The sequence below is a fragment of the Plectrocnemia conspersa genome, unplaced genomic scaffold (assembly GCF_051122295.1).
Source record: "Plectrocnemia conspersa isolate PC_06_02 unplaced genomic scaffold, ASM5112229v1 ptg000003l, whole genome shotgun sequence".
Classification (NCBI taxonomy): Eukaryota; Metazoa; Arthropoda; class Insecta; order Trichoptera; family Polycentropodidae; genus Plectrocnemia; species Plectrocnemia conspersa.
This window is the reverse complement of record NW_028277167.1, coordinates 11,579,544-11,597,138: the sequence shown is the minus strand read 5'-3', so window position 1 is coordinate 11,597,138 and position 17,595 is coordinate 11,579,544. Positions and strand designations below refer to the sequence as shown.

General features: G+C 28.7%; 1 protein-coding gene across 1 annotated transcript in view; it reads left to right on the top strand.

Annotated features, from left to right (window-relative positions):
- The first annotated feature begins 6,740 nt into the window (after positions 1-6,740).
- Positions 6,741-17,595, top strand: part of LOC148236591 (neprilysin-1-like) — a 77,697-nt gene continuing 66,842 nt past the window's right edge. Inside the window, exon 1 of the mRNA XM_088182124.1 lies at positions 6,741-7,240. Coding sequence (XP_088038250.1) covers positions 6,889-7,240 — 352 coding nt within the window. The 5' untranslated portion in view covers positions 6,741-6,888. The remainder of the gene's footprint in view (positions 7,241-17,595) is intronic.

Below are 17,595 nucleotides of genomic sequence, written 5' to 3'. Positions count from 1 at the left end.
CAATCGCTGCTTTCACAAGTGACATTCATGACAACGTCAAAATGTATTGAATGAATGCTTTAACAGTCTAAATTTGCACTTTTGTATTGCGGCTTAATCCTGAAAATGACTAAATTAAAATTACGTATACATCGAATAATTCATATCGTAACAATACTCCGATTGAATTATATAAACAAAATATACAAAAAGAATAACACTAATTTAACATTACGTAATAAACAAACAATCAAAAATATACAAATAACTTTTATTGGCTCGATTTCCTGACCCTTATAAAAGATGAAATTTATACGTATCGTCTTTAACAGCTTTCATAAATTATTAAGACGTATTTGATGTTTAATTAAGACGTGAATTATTCGATTCGGTATTTACATAAATATACAAACAAAATATATTTACATTCATTTCTAACCGTATTTTTATATTGATGTTTATTCTCTTCTCAGCTCGGTTTATTGCATACCTATCAGGTAAAGGTTTTTTTAGCTACTGTTTATCGTATATAATTATTTATTGCATTATATGATTTTATGTTACTTAGTAATTAAGAAAAAAATCAATAGATTTCCAACAATAATATTTTATTTTGAATGACTTGAAAATGTGATTTTTTCATTAACTGCTATTTTTAAATAAGTGTAAAAATTGCATTTGGCCACACAGCTCAGTTTTTATTTTATTTTATATATAAATTATATTTATAAAAAAAGGCCTATTTATAAATAAGAAATATTCAGTGATCGGCCTTTTTAATATATATAATTCTGATGAAATTCAATGTATGCAACATATCGATGACTTAAATTGTAAATTTGCTAACTCCACTTTTGGGTGAAAATGACAACAATGTCATCTTGTATCTTTAATCTCCAAAATCTCCAATTAAATACCAAAATTGCATATCAAAAAAATTGAGATATAATTTTTTTTACTATTTTCAAGTAATCAATTTAGTTTTTTGTTTCTCCTGTAAAGGCCTTAAATATGGAGTTAGCAATTTTACACTTTAAGCCATCGATGTGCTATTGGCTGAATAAATCGATGGATTTTTCCGGCAGATATATAAAAGTAAAGGTTACTTACTGCACCAGAAATGTCAATCGATAGCTGAGCAGCACTCGAACTTCAATCATAGAATGTGATCGAGAACCGAATAATCATCGGAGATCAGCCAGGAATGTCTTGACTATGATTGAACCAGCAAATTATACGTAACAGATATCCATTTTATTTATTTATTAACTATTTGGCTAAGTATATTATAATAAATTAAAATAATAATGATTATCCATATACACAATTGTATTGTTTACTATATCGTTCATAGACAACATCTTTATGAACAATTGAATTGTATTTATGAACAATTGAAATCGGTCGGAAATGTTTGCGTTTAGAAATGAACATCTGCGTCTTATCTAAAGCAGGTGGTTCTTTTTTTAAAATACAGATGTTAAATTTGAGTGTTCTGACATGGATACAATATCTTAATCTTTATTTGCAAAGAAATATTACAAATATAAAAATATTATAAAAAAATAGTTTGTATGCCCAGTGAGAGACAATATTGTTAAGTATTATTATATATATATATATATTTATATATATATATATATATATATATATATATATATATATATATATATATATATATATATATATATATATATATATATATATATATATATATATATATATATATATATATATATATATATATATATATATATATATATATATATATATATATATATATATATATATATATATATATATATCTTTTAATTGAACAAAAACTTTACCATTTAAAATTTTTTTAAATGCATATTAATTAGAAAATAGGCTAATGAGACAAAATCAGTAATTATATTGTGGCGGCGTTCTGACGTTCCCAGTGTTGCCACACCACCGCTCAACTTGTGAAGCGGGTGGTTTTTAGCAACTGGCAATATATACATTCTCTCTCTCTCTCGCCATGGGCTAGGTCTAGCATTCTGCGTCCCCGCCAGCTCTCCAAAAAAAGTCGTTTAATTAAGTAGCCCTCAAAAACCACATGCGCTACAATATATACTTACCACTATCACCTTCGGGAGTCCTTAAAGGTCCAACCTGGGCCCTAAGGACTCCCGAATTATTCCTACTATTTCGGTAAAAACATTTTGACTAGAAAAACTTCCACTAAAGATCTTGTAATCACTTTTGAGAGCAAAGAGATTCCCTCTACGCGTAAACGATGTCTGCAATGAATTTTACAAAATGCTCGACTTTGTTATGAGGAATGATCCGTTATTTGTTCGCGGTCTCTATGATACTTTACTTTGCAGCAATTGAATCGGGATCTATAATTTGGAATCCTTGAATAACCAAACACTCCCTTTAGATTAAACAAGTTCAGAAAAGGTTCTGGAGATATTTATCGTTTAATTTTAATATTTTTTTTTCCTTTTATACTATGTTTTATTTTTTTGTGTATTATTATTTATCTTGTATTATATTTTTTGTGTATTGTATTAATGTTATGCATTTTTTAAGGGGGCGTAGCCCTAGGAGTGGTTGACCTCGCGGCCAATGAGACTCTTCGGTGAATCCTATTAGATTGTTTATTAAGTTATAATTACAATTTTGACTATGGACGATTACGGCGTGACGTTTCAGGCGATGAAGGTGTACGTGGCGCTGGTGGTGATGGCCGTAGATGATGCTCAGGGTTCTTAGACGGCGTGCGGCGAGTGTCAGGTGTGATCTTCAGGTCTGTCGGTGAGGGCCCGTGGCTGGTTCCTCCGGATGGCTGCTGGTAGATCTTGGCTCTCTGGTCGTCTGCGTCACTGGCTCTGCTCTCTGGGCCGTCTCTTGTCTCGTGCCTCAGCCGTCTCGTATCTCGGACCGTCTGCCCTCTCCTCGTCGGAGTCCAGGCTTATATCCTTTAGGGGGATGCACGCTAGCTGGCCAATCGCGATTGTGCATCGATCTCATAGCCAATCGCTGCAGTGGCTTGTTAGAATTCGAGAAATCGGATGTTGCGTTTTCGAAAGCCAGTTTTTTGCTTGGCTCCAGACTTTCGAGTTGAAAAAGAAATCCCTCTTGTGCCATGATTTTTGTCTCATTGTTAATGAATGAACGTTTTTGGTCACGGTCATTAACAATGAGACAATCGCCCTTTTAAATGTGCCTATATGTGTGGTCGCCACAATTTTTTGGGCATCGTGACGCATTGGTCTTAATATAGCATGTTAGCATGTTATTTGTTTAACCATGAAAACATGTACTATCCATTTATATTACACGCTAAGATGCTTTGCAAAGTTTATCCATTTAATCTTGAGGTATGTGTATGTTTGTTGTGTTGTATGTTGTGTCGCTTTTGCTTTAATATTACATACAATTTTTTGTTGTTGACACAATATAAATTCATAACTGTGCAATATTGTGGTGAATTTGAAAATGCTATTTTATTTTTAATTCCCCATGGAATGCATACTTTTTTACAGTGTAAAAGGCGCGATCCAATTTCACAGGATCTACGAGATGCCAAATATAGTATAATACATGCAGACTTCTTAGTTTAACCAAACCCAAACTAATTCATATCTATCAACATGTACATATATAATATTATAATGACAACAGTTGTTATTAAACTATTTATAAAGTTACTGTTGTTTATTAAAAGGTTAATTGGCACTCAAGGGGAAAATAATAACTGATTTCGCTATGCACATTTTAATTATTTTTTTTTATTTTAGATTGTATAACAAAAAATACATACTCTAATTACGAAGCCACTAGTTAGGAAGTCCAAAATTGAAATACCCTAAAAATGTATTTTTAAAATAATATTGTGGCTTTGATTGAAAAATTTCTAAAAAATGTTGACTCAGGTGGAGAGGCTGAATAATCAGAGACTTCGGTTGCTTATTCGGTTGCAACAATCAAACATGACTTAATTAGTTCACCATCGATAAAAGGCTTTTCTTTATACGTTAATTAATAAGCTAATATTAAATTATTATTAGTTAAAGCCCCACTTTCCTTTTTAATTTTTGCTAAAAAGCACTTTACAAATTTTCTGATCGTTCTTTTTTGCAAGTTGTACATATTGATTTAAAAGCTGAGTCTCGTAATGCTGACGTATATTGTATTTTTTCAGTTCAGACATAATGTCATCGAACAATAAATATAATGCTTTGTCATCTAAATCGATTACAAAAACATCACATTTCTCTGTGCTATTAAAGTACAATATTCAAAATGCACTAGTCTCTTTTTTTCTGGCTTTGACAGTGACACTATGAATATCTATGGGTTATAAAATAAGATAAAAAAATATTACAAAAAACGTTACATAAGGCACTGAAGACGCCGCCGAATTATACCTGCTTAATGTCACAACGAAATGAAAAGCAATAAAAGCACCAAATACTGTCATATATTGCTACTGGGGATTGCAATAATAACGGGATTTTTAATACCGGTATTACCAGTATTGCCATTATAATAATTATTTCAACTAATTGGTAAAAAAAAGTAAAATAATCCGAATACCTCTGCAGTTATTGTTTCGATATATTTAATATTATAATTATATCATTATCAATATTTACTACGATCCAGTTAAGCTATACATTTTTATATAAATATTATAGAATAACAATAAAAATTTACCAGAGACATCCAAAAATTATAAGTGACGTTAAACAATTTCACATTAGCCATTCAATGTTGATATGTTTTAAGAAAATATTTGGTTGTAAATTTCATTGGCTTCGATAAATTTACTTTTATATAAGATTCGTGTATTGATTATAAAATAAATATTCTTCAAGATTATTCTTAATTAAAAAAATGTTTTTATTATAACCCCAATTCACTTGTATATATTTTAAGTGAATTTTATTAGTTACATAACAAACTTTTAATACAATTTTTTAAACAATTACTTTTTCTTTTGTTTAAAATTTTATTTACCTAGTTACGTATCGCATAATATAAGGATTGTATAATACATACGAAAAAAATGGGATACTTCTTAGGAATAAGGTGATTCTGGAATGAAATATTCACGTAAATATCATTCTTTCAGTAAATTATATCATGATTTTATTAACAGTTATGTGTTGTTGTAACGGTTAATACGTATATTGATAATTTTCTTCTACTTTTTATATTTTCAACAATATGAAAATTAGACGTTCTAAAAATTTTAACGTTATTTAAAATTTACTTCTAGTCATTTTTTAGTTTAATGAAAATTCAAAGTTATATATGTAAACATTATTCTTACAATTGCATTTTTATTTTATTTGGAATTGTACATTTTGATTAAAGGATTATTATGTATTTTCTTAAAAAACTATCTTGCTGTTTTATGTTACATGATAAATGTACATTTTGATAAATATCCGATAATAATATTGTTTTTTTTAATTGTTTTTGTACAATAAATACAATTTTTGGTTTAGAAATTTATAAGTTAAAAATAAACATATTACATGAATTGATACATTAATATAATATAAACAATAATAATTAATAATTCATTAAAGGTATAATTTTTAGAACTAGAAGTATATAATATATGACAGTAATTTAATTGATTAAACGAGACATATACATATAAATGTATTTAACTGTATTTATAAATAGAAATATTACAATCGATTAGTTATATTTTTATTAGTAGATATGTACCGATTTAATTCATTAAACTTTATTTTCATTTTTTCTTCCAGTTGGTGATCTTATCAGCGGCTTGTTGAAGTTTTTCGGTGGTATTTGCTATTTTTATCCACTGCCAAGATTTATGTATCATCCGTGAATGTTGTGATATTATCTATTTGTGGTGTGGCAAATCATACATGTACAAAAAATATAGTACCGGCACTAGAACACTTCCTTGTGGGACTCCAGCTCTTATTTCTGTTAATTCAGAATTTTCCTTATTTTGTTTAATTCTGAATAATCTGTTGGAAATGTACGATTCAAGTAATTCTACACATTGCTTCGGAATTATGCTGTTTATTTTTTGAATTAATTAAGCATCTGTGCCATACTTCATCAAAAGCTTAAGCAACATCTAAAAAAATAGCCGAATATTTTCCCTTTTTTTTCTAAAACTTTAATTAGTTTTAGAATTAATAGAATATAAGGTTAATTTTTTTGAACAGCAAATGGACGTTTCGCAACTGTCAAATTGAGCTTCATAGGCATTTTAGCGCTTGAACAATTAAAGTTAATAATCTGACGAGAACCATATATTTTGCTCGCTTTATATTCGCACTTTGGTAGCTTACCATTTTATTCTTTGCTCTGTGGTTACCATACAGTTGTTTTTACTATTACTACAGTTTAAATATATTGAATATTTTTAATACGACACTATGTTATTTATACTACTATCAATATATAAATGCTTAATTATCGGGAAAAATATTTTATGGTGAAGTAGTATTTGCTTATTATATTTCTTGAGCTCAAGTTTTATGTATATGGAGGGGAAGGACAAACTTAGTTTTTGCCCGGGGCGCAACTCTGGTCGCAATAACTTTTCCCATAAACAAAAGTTTTGTCGAAAAAGCGAGACCGCGATCCACAGTTTGGCCGTCCGCTTGGGTGATAAGGGCGCACCGGAACGTAATCGTCGCGCGTGTGGTAATGCGCGCAATTCCGTCGGTCGAACTGGACGACCGTTCGTCGGCGATATGGCGATTGGCGATATGGCGAACGGGTAGCGGGTAGTGGTACAGGCACAGTCTCCCCCGACGCCGACGCCGACGCCACTTCCCGGCCAACGTTCACCGGCGTCGCACGTGTCGCGCGCTCAGCTCGCACTCTACAACTTTTCGGACATGCCCGCGAAACGCATCGTCTGACTTCGCCCTTAGAATGCCCTCGCCGGTGAGAGAAGCGGCGCCCAGCGCCGACGAAGACAAGACGAAGAGTTGGAAGAACTCGGGAAACAACGGCTATCTGCGGTCGCCGAGAGAGAACGGAGGCAGTGACGATTCCACGGGAGTACTACTGGAGGAGATGAATCAGCCCAAGAGTACGGTGGTCAACTTCGGTCCGGGAAATAAGGCGCACACAGTCATCGTGCAGCCGGATGAACAAGGAGCGTGTGGCAGGCCGAAGACCAGGTTCTGGATCATCACTTCCGTTTTGCTGTTTGTGGTCAGCGTCGTCTTGGCGAGCACCGTGATGCAACTGACCAGCCAAAGATGTCACACAGAACAAGATGGTGAGTTCTTATTTTTTTTAATATACAATTTAATATATGTATAAATGAACGTGAGCTTCTTTTCTATCTTATGTTTTTTTTTACATACAAAATTTTAATTTATTTTCTTAGGGATTTTTCTTTACCCAACCGAAAATACGCCTTCGGGCTTACACAAAGAAAAAGTCATTGATAATCTTATTTATTCTCAAATCGATTAAAAACATAAATGCATATTTCATTGCCCTACATTAAATATTGTACAAATTTGACGTTGAAATTATTAAATTGTAAGGGGACGTAATTTTAATCGTAGATCTCAGATATGTAAATTTACTGACGCTTGATATTTAAAATCATTATTATCTTTGGATTTTAATTATTTTCCGCTTTCAGTTATAAATAAATTCAGTTAATCTGTAAGAGAAATATAATTTCCAACATGATTTGTAATTAATTATACACGATATTCGTCTTCGAAATAACAAGTCTTTTTCTTTTGTGTATATTTCAGATACAAATCTTGGTGTTATAACATATCTATATATGCTACAGATATTATTAATATATCTATATATATGTTACAGTAAATTTTTATTTTTCAGTGTCACTGTTTAATATACATATATTTCTATACGTGTATATGAAAATGGTAGGCGCTAGTGAAATTATTCGTTAAAATGTCTATGATAATTTGACAGTAGCGAAACGTAAATTTGCAGTTCAAATCCAATTAGTTAAATTTTATTATTGCGAATTTTATATATATCCACCGGTGGAAATATATTCTTATATGATTTTACTAAAACACCAGTAAAATACATAAATTCACCGTTACATATAAACTATTTTATAGAAAAAATATTTCTATGTTGTATTTTTCACATAGTATATTTTCGCAAATTTCACTAATAAATTTAATACTGTGTCTTATATTCAATGCCTCTTTTATTTTTAGGCTTAGTTCACCGGTGAGAGCTAGCCTTTATAAATTAACACTGTTGTAGTCTTTCCTTGTGAGAACTAATCACATAAAAACTCACTTCAACAACGTCTAGCATCAAAATTAACTACAATTTACCTAGTCCTAATTTATTATCGTGTTTATTTTTTTGCAATTCATTAATTTATTACAATTATTTATGTAGAATATATCATAGTATAATTTTAATATTTTTAAAATTTCATGTAGAAATTATTTCTCGAAAATAAAAAGATTCACTTATGCTCGAGAAATTCTAAAAAAAGCATAACAATTAGTTTGCATTTCTGCTTAAATTGAGTTAACCGTAAACGATTAGATAATAATAAATATCAGTGGTTTATTTCACAGTTTTTTTTTATTTTTTACCGGATTTATCACGTACTTAGAACGTTACTTAGCTTTTTTAAATGCGAGGGCTTTCATATCGATTTTTCTTATTCGCATCTCGCTTGCCAATGTTTCGACCACCGATGTTAGGATCATCATCTTGGGTGTAATTTTGACCTGCGTCATTTTTGATTCGATCTTGTATTCTGTTATTTTTTCGTTTGTTTATTGCTAAGGGAACAATAAGTGCATTCATTTTCGAATTGATTTGTATAATTGAATTTATATTTCCATGAATTTTGCTAAAATTTAATTTAGCTTGGTTTAAAACCGGTAACAATGTATCCGAAATTTCTTTCGCGTCGTCTCATTTATTAATTGTTTTTTTAATTGGCCTAAAGTTTTGGTTGTATTAAAATTAATATGGTAATTTTCATCGAAAGTTTGGTTTGACAAAGTTGGTCTTTCATTAAATCGTTTTATCGCGTTTTTATGTTTTATTTTCCCTTTGTGAAATCCTGCGGTTTGTTTTAACTAATGTAAATTTTGTCACAATTGTCACATGAAATTTGATAGACTCGTTCTTTTCCAATTTTTATGAATTTATTATTGTTATTTTATAAATATAACTGAAGCCGTTTAATTTTTAGTTTACTATCCTTAATATTGTCTGCTCTATGAACTAGGAAGGCTGCTATAGTTTAGCTGTGAAGTATGGTGGTGAGAATTAGCGTTTAAATAGCGATTTGTTTGCCTAGATTTTTCTAATCTTACGGATGAATATCGTGATAAGTAATTCTTATAAAGTCGTGCATAGTGACATCTTTTGATTGTAATCTGTATTATTAATTTATAATTATTAAAATAAATGGTGAAAATTTACAGACTGGTGTCTCACTACTTAGTTAGTATAGTAGATGATTATGTTTACTCTATTATAATAACGCCTGTAATGTTGCAAAAAAATATTTAGAATAAATAACATAAAATTAGAGACATTAAATATTACTGATTTGCATATTATCCAATTTGTAAAAAAATCTGGCGTTAATTAATTTGTATTACTCCAAGTTTGATATCCTTGTCATAAGTTCATCTAGGCTAAAAAAATATAATTAAAAGTATTGAAAAACTATTTTTATAGATCATTTTCTCTATTATTATTTATAATTTAACTAAAAATAACACCCAAAAATACGATTTATTATGGTATTGGTTCTAGACGTTGAATGTTTTTAAAAACAATTAAGGGTAAGAGGTACCTATGGTTTTTTTCATAAACTTTATTTAATTATCATTAAATTGTTTATTAATCATTCTAATTATATATTTGTATGGATATATTTGGTTCGTAACTTATTTTATTTTATCTATAATTTGTATTATCAAGTTTTACTGCGTTTCCACGATAGTGTCAAAACCATCTAGACTAAGAGAAAATATTTATTGGAATTCGATGCAAAGTATCTTTTATGTTTTTATTTTACTCTTATATTTGTATTTCTGGTTAGCTAATTGGCAGATAGTTAAGTTTTGTATTTGCCCATATGGTTAAAAGCCATAACAAATATTTAAATAATGACAAACAGTTTGGTAGTAGTGAGTGACAAAAAGAGACTGATTGTTAGTGTGTTTATTGTGCGCGTTCATTACACCTGCACTTAACAGCGACTTCTTATTTAAATCCAATCGTAGATCATGTTATTTTCAATCGTTATTTTTGTACTACATAATAAGAGGTATTTTAGAGTCACAATTTACATACCCGTCGCTGGAACTTATCAATATCATATGAAATAACATTCTATAAAAAAATTGAGATGACGACTAAATCAATTTATACAAATATTTTTATTTTATATTACAAATATTTCCGCACAAATTTCCAACACATGTGCTCAACAAACAAGCGCCAACTTTCTGAACCCAGGAAAAGCTGAAATTTTTCCAATGTAAACACAAACGTGCGTACATTAATTATGTGCTTTACCGCTACGTTTAACCAATAGACACGATCATAGTATTTACCTATGTTTATAAATATTATATATGTAGGTTTTCATCCCCTTTATTTGAGTGACGGATTATTTACGGTTAGTGACTTCCTAGAATTAACTCGACAATTGGAAAAACGTAGGAAAAGCCGATTGTAGCGTAGTAATCAATCATGTACGTACTAAAGGATTCTATACGGTTTGTTGTTATCGAGAGCGATACAAATATAATTAACAGAGCAACGTCCTATAACCAAAGGGGCACTGTACTATTCATGTGAAAATGAGGCGTTTTTATGTCCATTATATTCACAGCTCGGGTACTAAGTGGTCTACAAGTCGCTTTAACGTTTATTAATTAAATAACGTTAAATATTTGTGACAACTAGAATCAAATTATGGTCTCTCAACGTACATACGTTGTCGGCTTAACAAAAACAAGTTAATTCAGTTTAGAGAGAAGCATTTTAAAATACTAAGAACTATATATTGATCGAGGTAAATAATAAGAAAAAGCTTATTATTGGAAATTTAGACTCGCCGAATAAGTAATTTATATCCTTAATGTCTTTATCGTTTCTGGATTTACAGTATTTGAAATAGATAATTGCTCTTTCCCGTAAAACTGCACAGTTACAACATTAATATATTATGTTAACTATTTAATGTAATAAATAATGCCTATCATACCATTTTAAGTTTCGTATCACATTTCTTCCGCAAAATACCTAATAAGTTTCACTATTCAAAAAACTTGCAGAGGATGTTTTTAATTTGCAAATGGCAAGTTATGAAATATTTATGAATTATATTTGTATGTTAATTCCACAGAAACGTTACGCTTTACTTTTTTTAACATATATAGAACTGAAATGCATTTTTTATTATTTCGCTCGTACATTTGTCACCGTAGAAAATAGCATTTATCATTGTTTTCTCATTTTGATCAAATATGCTACACGCAAGAAGCAATCCCATTCTTTCCTCTTTTACTTTCATACAAAAAATAACAACCAACTTCGATAGATACTTTGCAGCTGGAGCATATGTAGTGAAATTGAAAAAAAATACATGTTGATACACAATAGTAAGAGGATGTAGTCCTCGATCAATAGTTAAAGCTTTATATCTTCTATATGCATTAAAAAAAAATTTTCTTCGAGATGGTTGTCATATTTTATCTGCAAGCATTTTTTTTCATTTTAAAAAACAAACGCATCAGTTAAAAATAAAATATTGAGTGACAATAAAACATAGAAGTGAAAACACTATATTGCGAACACTTTTAACAACAAATATTGATTATTTACAGTTGTTTCGTACACATAAACAGTGGGCTTTTTCTAGAACGACGATATTTTAAAGTAGGTTAAAATTCACTTAACCATATCAGAATTAATTAACTTTTTGTGTTTTTATTATTTCCTTATGTTCTACATAATATTTTAAATATCGTAAAGATATTATATTACATATAAAATATAAAAAAATATATTGTTTAATGATCTCTATTTTTTCAAATTGTATCTTTCAATGACACTCTTCAAAATTACATTCATAATACCTAATTCTATGACTTGGACTTAGAGATCAAGAGTCATTGACAATCACTTTCAGTCTGGTGGTTATCACTTACTTGTAGGTATTCATTATATGTGATTGACTTACTCAGTTAGTACAGATTTACCCCGTTGTAACGCATTGGGCTTACGCCTCACATGTTACAACGGAAGATTTAATAAAAATAAATAAATACATATAGCCTAACACAATATTGGTTCTATTCTATTCTAATAAATATTATAACTATTTTTTGACAAAAATATCGATTAACATGTCCTTCATCTCTGTATTTTGTTCAAAGGTAAATAAATGTGACATCTCTATTATTGTTTCTAGCCATCACATGTCCGATTTATTTTAAATGATAAAGCGACTTGTGTATCACATTGTATACGCATTGTCATTATAATTTAGCGACCGGTTTAAACTTGAATGATATTCACTCGCTGCGTATTACAATACTGTATGTACCTTTTTTCCATATATGAAAAATTAAAATTTAATAAACCAGTGCCCCAATTAGCGCACAGTAATTATTTTCACGAACGCCATTGTTCACAATTCGCGCTCCGTCGAGGCATTTTGAAAAAGCAAAATTAATTAACCCTACGTAAGGTCAATCGCTTTATTATGATTTTATTCCATTAATAAGAGGGGGAATTATCACCGAAAACCTGTTCATAAAGTCACACGTGAGTCTGCGAACGTGTCCGCACATTCTATTTTAAATACTGATTCATGCTCATTTTTATCGTTGGGCAATACTTGGCCAAAATTAAATAAAATTGTATAGCGTGACGCTAATGCGATTGTTAAGGCCAAAAAATGGATGTTTGCGTTTTAACCTTTAAACGCTGGTTATGAGTTATTATTGTGAATTGCAAAATTGCACGTTTATTGAAACCAACGATCATTTTACGAAATGCTTGTTTTTTAAAGGAAATGGGACGTTTGCGTCATATTTTTACGTAACGCGGGCGATGACGCCATTTTGATTCATTTTGACAGTGGACATGATCGAACTTCAATTAAACACGTCGTTCTGGAAACATATTCCGGCATAAAGTCCGTCGTTTCTCGTTTTATACATTATTAGAATAATCTATTTATGGGTTTGAATGTCATACGATAAATAAAAACATATTGAAAAATTTAAACTTGTATTCATATCAGATGATTAACGTAATGTTGCCATGATTAAAAATAGTTTCGAGTGCTCTTAATTATAATATGGATATTCGCATGATTAATAAATGAATAGCAGATAATATAAAATTATAGCTAATTAATTGTAAATTAATAATAAAAAATAAGTAATATTTATTTTATTTTATGTATTTCTTATATGACAAATTATGCCAATTGTGTGATCTGCACCATAATATTCTTTAATTTTCCACATTAGACGATTTGCCGCAGGAATATCTAAAATACATTTTGTGTATATTCAAAAATGGCGGCTATAGCAAAATTATTAATAAAATATACACGGCGCTATAAAGGCGTTGAAAAATGTTTTATTTTTTCTTTAGAATGTTTTTAACGTATTTTTTTTAGAAACTATGGCAAATATCTTGCTCAAAAATTCTGTTTAATCCCAGATATTTATATTATTTCAAAATATTTTTATTTAAATTTTATTATAAACTATTTTGCCGTCATTTTTTCACCGCTGTATTTTCTTTAATGTTGCCTTATGTAAATATCTCATTCAAGTTTATTAAATAGTAAGAAATTCAAAAATTTTTCATTATAGATTAAAAATGAAAACAATTTTACCGAAAAAGCGCACAAGAATCAGGTAGATTTATGTGTGTAAATATTTTATAAAACGGCAATTATCGTACCCAGTTGAATCGCATATATTTATTTTATATCTAAATCTACTGTGGATATTTTTTTAAGTTTCTTAACAGTTGTTTTGATTTTAATAAGTTTTAATTAGATTTTCTTAAAACTGTACCGAAATATTGACTTTTTAAATATCTCGGCTAAGATTGTTAGCGAGTCTGATCCAATATCTTTTTCCAAAATAACATCTATTCAATTAAATTAAATTATGTTTTAAAGTAGTTAATTGTTTAGATTTCTTTTTTATACCAATTTTTATACTTTCTATACCAAATTATTAAATGACTTAAATATGTCGCAAATAAATAAAGAAAAGTTTTTAGCACATCTATATTTGAAGATATAATAATTTAATTATAACAATTATTTAGTATAAATAATTAAAAAATATATCTGCGAATTACATTTTTCATACCTTCAAAATATATTTTCCTCTGTTGTATATTTTTTTTGTCCTAATTATGTCATTAATCACAACTTATTGCCTAATATTTTATAATCTAGTCAAGTAATTGAGTTTTTTTAATATTGTACTTGTATTTTATATATGTATGTATAATATTCTAGATGAAACAATAAAACCTATTCAAAACTCTTTTTTATTTGCTTTATAGTTGTGAAGAACGACAACTATAAAACTTATTCTCATTTATTATTATTTAATACAAGGCGATTAGTAGATGAGATAAATTAGAAAATGTTACTGTGTATATAGATTTTTAATAAAATATTAATTAATGAATAAAGTAGCTAGAAGTTCAATTTTGTGCAACCAATGAACCTTGACATATTAATATTTATTTGAAATAACAAGTTATACTAATTATTAAGTAATGAAAATATGGAAAGCAATTTATCTATCTATATTGATAAAATATATTCAACTCAATCTGTAATTAACTTCAATAACTAAAAGCAATATAGTTCAAGAGTTCCCATAAATGTATTAATTTGCTCATTTTACAATAACTTGAACTTGAATATTGATAAAAATACATCTCACCTTATGATAGATTAAGTTGAATGCATACCTATCGTATCTTATCTAAGTTTATTGAATTAATATATCATTGTTATTATAAATATATTTCTTAAAATTATTAAAATCATATCAACGATATTATTTTAACAATAAAATATTATCGGGAACATCGCTTTCATTTTAATTGGTGTCGATTATATTGATAACGAATATTTACTGCGCTATATTTAGTTTGTTATTAAAACACTAAATGGGATTCCAATAATAAAATATTTATTATTATTTTTATTTTAATTATGAAATATACAAAAAATATTTTAATTAGATTGATAGAATGTAGTTATCAACTCTCCAGAGACATACTATATAGTATTATATATAGAAAGTCGCATAAATTTAGAATTCAATATAAATAATTGCAAACACAGAAGTGGTTTAAAGCATTAATGGATCACAGTATACTGACACTATTGTGTGTTTAAATACGATTACTATTTGTTTAACTAAATAACGTTAAATAAGTGGACAAAGTTGTTAACCGCCATTTTGCCGAGAGAACAGCCATTTATTTCCCGGCCGTCGGGCTAATTCTATTTCACTTTTACAAATTGGCAATTATTGGAATTGCCATAGCGAGTTTATCCAATAACTAGGCGTGATTAAATCCATAATTGTCATTTGAATTAAGCTCGAAGATTTGTTTTTAATTCGGCGGTTAGCTACTAAACAAAATCTATTCGTATTTCTCGTTACTTGCTGTACACAATTTGTATGTATACATCACTTACCTATATGTATATTTGCTTGTGAAAGGATTTCTTAAGTGAAACGTGTCATTCTTGTATTCCCAGAAAATTTTATTTGAATACATTGAATGTTTATTGATAAGAAATAAGAAAAGCAACACATAAAATTATGTAAAAATCACAATTTTTTATAGTTTTTATAGCTTATTTATTATTAAAACACTTTATTTTTACTCTATTTTTTATATATTATGAATATATTAATACAAGTATACTATTACTGAAATGTTAAATATCTATATAATGTATTATATAATACATTATTATATTTAGATATATATTATTTTGTATAACCTAATCTTAGAGATACATTAAATTACTTTTAAATCAGATTAGACTATCTTGATATAATTTAGTAATAAATGTGTTAAAATGTATTTATTTTTAACACATTTATTACTAAACGAAAAAATAATATGATAATCGTTTTATATAGGTATAATATTACATTTACACCTTTACATTTATATGCAACGCAAATTATTATTGTTATTGTAATGCGTCACAATTAACACATATAATAGTATTGTAATCACACAAAGCAAACTATAGTGTAGCTTTACTCTAAAAGATTGGATTACTGAGTATTTAGGAAATTATTGTGTCAAATTGTTGTGTTGACCTGAAAGTTCCATACATAATAAGCGGTACAAATGACGCCAGAGCTCACCGTACGAGAGTTTTTACTGCTCAAAATCATGCAAACAAATGGAACAATATAATTACCAAGTAAACATTTAATTTTTACGCTTTAATAATTAAGCTTATCAATATTGATTTATCTTAAAGTATAATCAGTGCCAATTAGGCCGGAATAGCATGATCCGTAAGGCGCTGAAGTGATAGTCCAGAGTCTACGGGTTCGGGTTCCGCAACCGACTTTGAAAACTGACTTATATTTAAATATTTTTAATTTATTTACAGACTTTATTTTAAGTCATGTACTTGTAGTTAATCATTGTGTATACCAAGTTGTAACGCATTACGGTAACGCTTGTCAAATTATAAGATAAGATTAAAAAAGGGGTAGCATTTTTGCTATAAATATTTTGAGTAATTAAGCATGCCCAAATAAATTATAGCACAGCATTATGGCAAATGTGTTGCAAGTTCAATGAATATTTCAAAACCCCATAGCTTATGATGAGAATTACGTTAAAAACTTAAAAAAGTTTCATTTGTGTCAATTTCATGACGCCAGAGCTCACTGTGTAAGAGCTATTACTGCTTTAAAAATATTTTTTACTATATGTAATAGTAATAATTTTCCGAAACTAACAAAACAAAGCATTATCAATAAATTTATAAACTACGTCTTAATAAAATAGAGGACAATGTAATTAAAATTTTAAAACACTATGGAAACACTGCGTTTTTGTCAGTTTAATACATATTTTAAGCTTTATCATGAAAATTCCAGGTATAATTTGTTGCGCAAATTTTATGACCCTATAGTTCACCGTACGAGAGTTTTTACTGCTTTATAAATCGTTTAGTTTATGTGCAGATTTTCTGCTGATATTTGCAAACCTTTTTAGCAATGATCGACAAAAATTTAAGTAATAAATAATGACTGAAAAACTTACAGGTACAATTGAATTTTTGTCGAAATATGAAAATTATCGTAGCTGCTTAGTATGGATCTATTAGAGAGCAAATATAAAAAAATACATTTATGGTTCATAAAATTAGGCAACAGATTATCGAAACATATTTTGCGTTCCACAAAGGTTTAGGAATATAAGATTTTTCAGTATACAAGTTTTGACATGTATTAATGTTTTATAGACTTTGAAAAGGTTTTTGGCATAGCCAAAATAACCTTTTATCACTAAAGTCAAAATACAATAAAAAATAAGATTTAAAAT